Source organism: Eleutherodactylus coqui, chromosome 13 (genome assembly GCF_035609145.1).
Source record: "Eleutherodactylus coqui strain aEleCoq1 chromosome 13, aEleCoq1.hap1, whole genome shotgun sequence".
In the NCBI taxonomy this organism is placed as follows: Eukaryota; Metazoa; Chordata; class Amphibia; order Anura; family Eleutherodactylidae; genus Eleutherodactylus; species Eleutherodactylus coqui.
Genome location: NC_089849.1, coordinates 71,769,617 through 71,771,799, shown reverse-complemented (window position 1 = coordinate 71,771,799; position 2,183 = coordinate 71,769,617). Strand labels below are relative to the sequence as shown.

At 40.8% G+C, this 2,183-nt stretch overlaps 1 protein-coding gene across 1 annotated transcript; it reads right to left on the bottom strand.

The window, feature by feature from the left end:
• Positions 1 to 290: 290 nt before the first annotated feature.
• LOC136588762 (protein kinase C theta type-like) lies at positions 291 to 1,223 on the bottom strand. The gene is made up of 4 exons (XM_066588201.1): positions 1,127 to 1,223; positions 732 to 923; positions 504 to 632; positions 291 to 373 (listed from the first exon to the last, which is right to left on the bottom strand). Exons 1-4 carry the CDS (start codon positions 1,166 to 1,168, stop codon positions 368 to 370), a joined length of 369 nt encoding a protein of 122 aa, XP_066444298.1. The 5' UTR covers positions 1,169 to 1,223; the 3' UTR covers positions 291 to 367.
• Positions 1,224 to 2,183: the final 960 nt, after the last annotated feature.

Below are 2,183 nucleotides of genomic sequence, written 5' to 3'. Positions count from 1 at the left end.
ACTTCTGCCTCACAACTTTCTTCTGTCATTGTCACCACATTGTAGTTGAGACATTCAGAAGGTTCCATAGTAAGTAAGGTTGATAGAACTCTTTCAGTTTCAACCTATAGTTAGTAATATGGCGATCGGAATAAATCCCGAGATGTTTGGTGTTATGATCCACGTTGATGTTAAGTGGGGGGAATTTGATGGTACTGTTATTCCGATTTTTAGAACAGTCCAGTTGTTAGAGTTGTATCATCCACTTGATGGAAATGGACTGTTCTAGATGTTAAGTAGTGGATGATTTATAAGATGGTAAATATAATTGATGTAGAAAGGCTCATTCCCGGATGATATGGGAATGTGGCTGGATTGTATGAGCCAATTACTCCTGTAAGAACACAAAAATACATGTCTGAGATTCTGCTCTTCACAGATATACATATAATAAGGGGTCTAGTGTGAATGTGTTACACATCAATGATAACACTCTAATGGATATCACTGGGCGTTATACTTACAAAGTCCCATTGGAATGGTGGGCAGGAACTGCCTGTCTCTACATCATCCCAGTCAATAGAGTAGAAGAACGGGTGGGATCTGATGGAAGATGTTATCGGCAACCGGTCACAAGGAGTCTTGCAGAGGAGCTGGAAAATAAGAGAAGCCATTAGCCATTATATTATGTATTAGGTTGTAGTACAATAACTTCTATTCCTCTCAATCATCCTTCATTTGATGCTACTCACCCCGTCGATTATACTGATAGCATTCGGGCACATTCCCTCTAGATAAAAAGGTTCATCCTCCTGCAGTGATGTATAATAATCCTCCATTGTGCCTTCGCCATAGAATGGTTGATCTCCTATGCTCATCATGTATAAGATGACACCCAAAGAGAAGGAGTCTACCAGGTGGTTGTAAATGTCACCGTTCATCACCTATTAAAATATCAATGGGAAGATCAGCTGAGTATACAGGTGAAGGGATTTACATACAGAGGCTATGAGGACAGGTCTGTGATTAGATTAGGGTAGATAGCGATTCCTTGGGTGATGATGAAAGTTAACACACTGAAAGCCATAAGTAACATGTTATTACTCAGTCCTACTGTATACACCAATCAGACAGGAACGTTCCTTACCTCTGGGGCGGTGTAACCTTTAGTGCCTAAAAAGTCATTCATCGTGTCCTCCCCAAACACATTAATCGCAGCTAATCCATAATCAGCGATCTTAATGTGCCCGATGTCACTGAGGAGTATATTTTGGGGCTTCAGGTCACTGTAGAAAGAAAGAAGAGACATTTATTATGATGGATGGTTCATGAAAAGAACCACATAGAATAGATATGTAAGAAGACAACTTAGTGATACAGAATTTATATGAGGATATAACTAATTACCGATGTACTACGCCATGATCATGTAGGAATTGGATGCCGCAGACCATCTCTGCTGCAAACGGTCTGTGGAGAAGAAAATAGGGGATTGGTTAGTGACTCCATACATAATCGTAGAGATCATCAGAAGATATACAGACATGTCCTTTTCATGTTTAAACCCCCTTCTGTTGTCATTGTCCCTTGCTCCAGGACCACAATGTACATGCAGCAGCTTATAGGATTCAGCTGTAAGATATTTACCTTGTTGTTTGATAGTCAAACGGCATCCATTCCATCATCAGATGGTGCAGGTCTCCTCTGGCCATGTAGTCCATAGCAATTATATAATGATGTTTCTTCTCTGTAAATGCCCGCAGTGATATTAAGAAGGGGCTCCCAGCGGCAATGGTCAGAGCGTCCAGCTCGGTATAGATTTTATCACCGGTGCGACTCTTACTCATAATTTTAATGGCCAGCAGTTCTTCACTAACCGGATCAGATGCCAAGACCACCTGGAGGAGAATCACAACAGATCAGGACAAGGAGAATTTTGGGGAAAGAAAGTGATTTATTATGAAAATAAGTCTAATTTTTAGAAGAAGTTTAAATATTAAATCTTTGGCAACTTACTTTTCCAAATGTCCCCGCTCCAAGCTTTCTATGGAATGTGAGGTGATCCAGGTCAATGGATGTTACTGTATTGACCTGTTCTCTGGGGGGTGGAGCCCGGCTACTGGCATTACCAAGGTGTTCAACTGGTATCACGGCTGGGTTAAGGCTTTCATCTGTTGGGAAGAGAAAAGATTTAATATTAACTA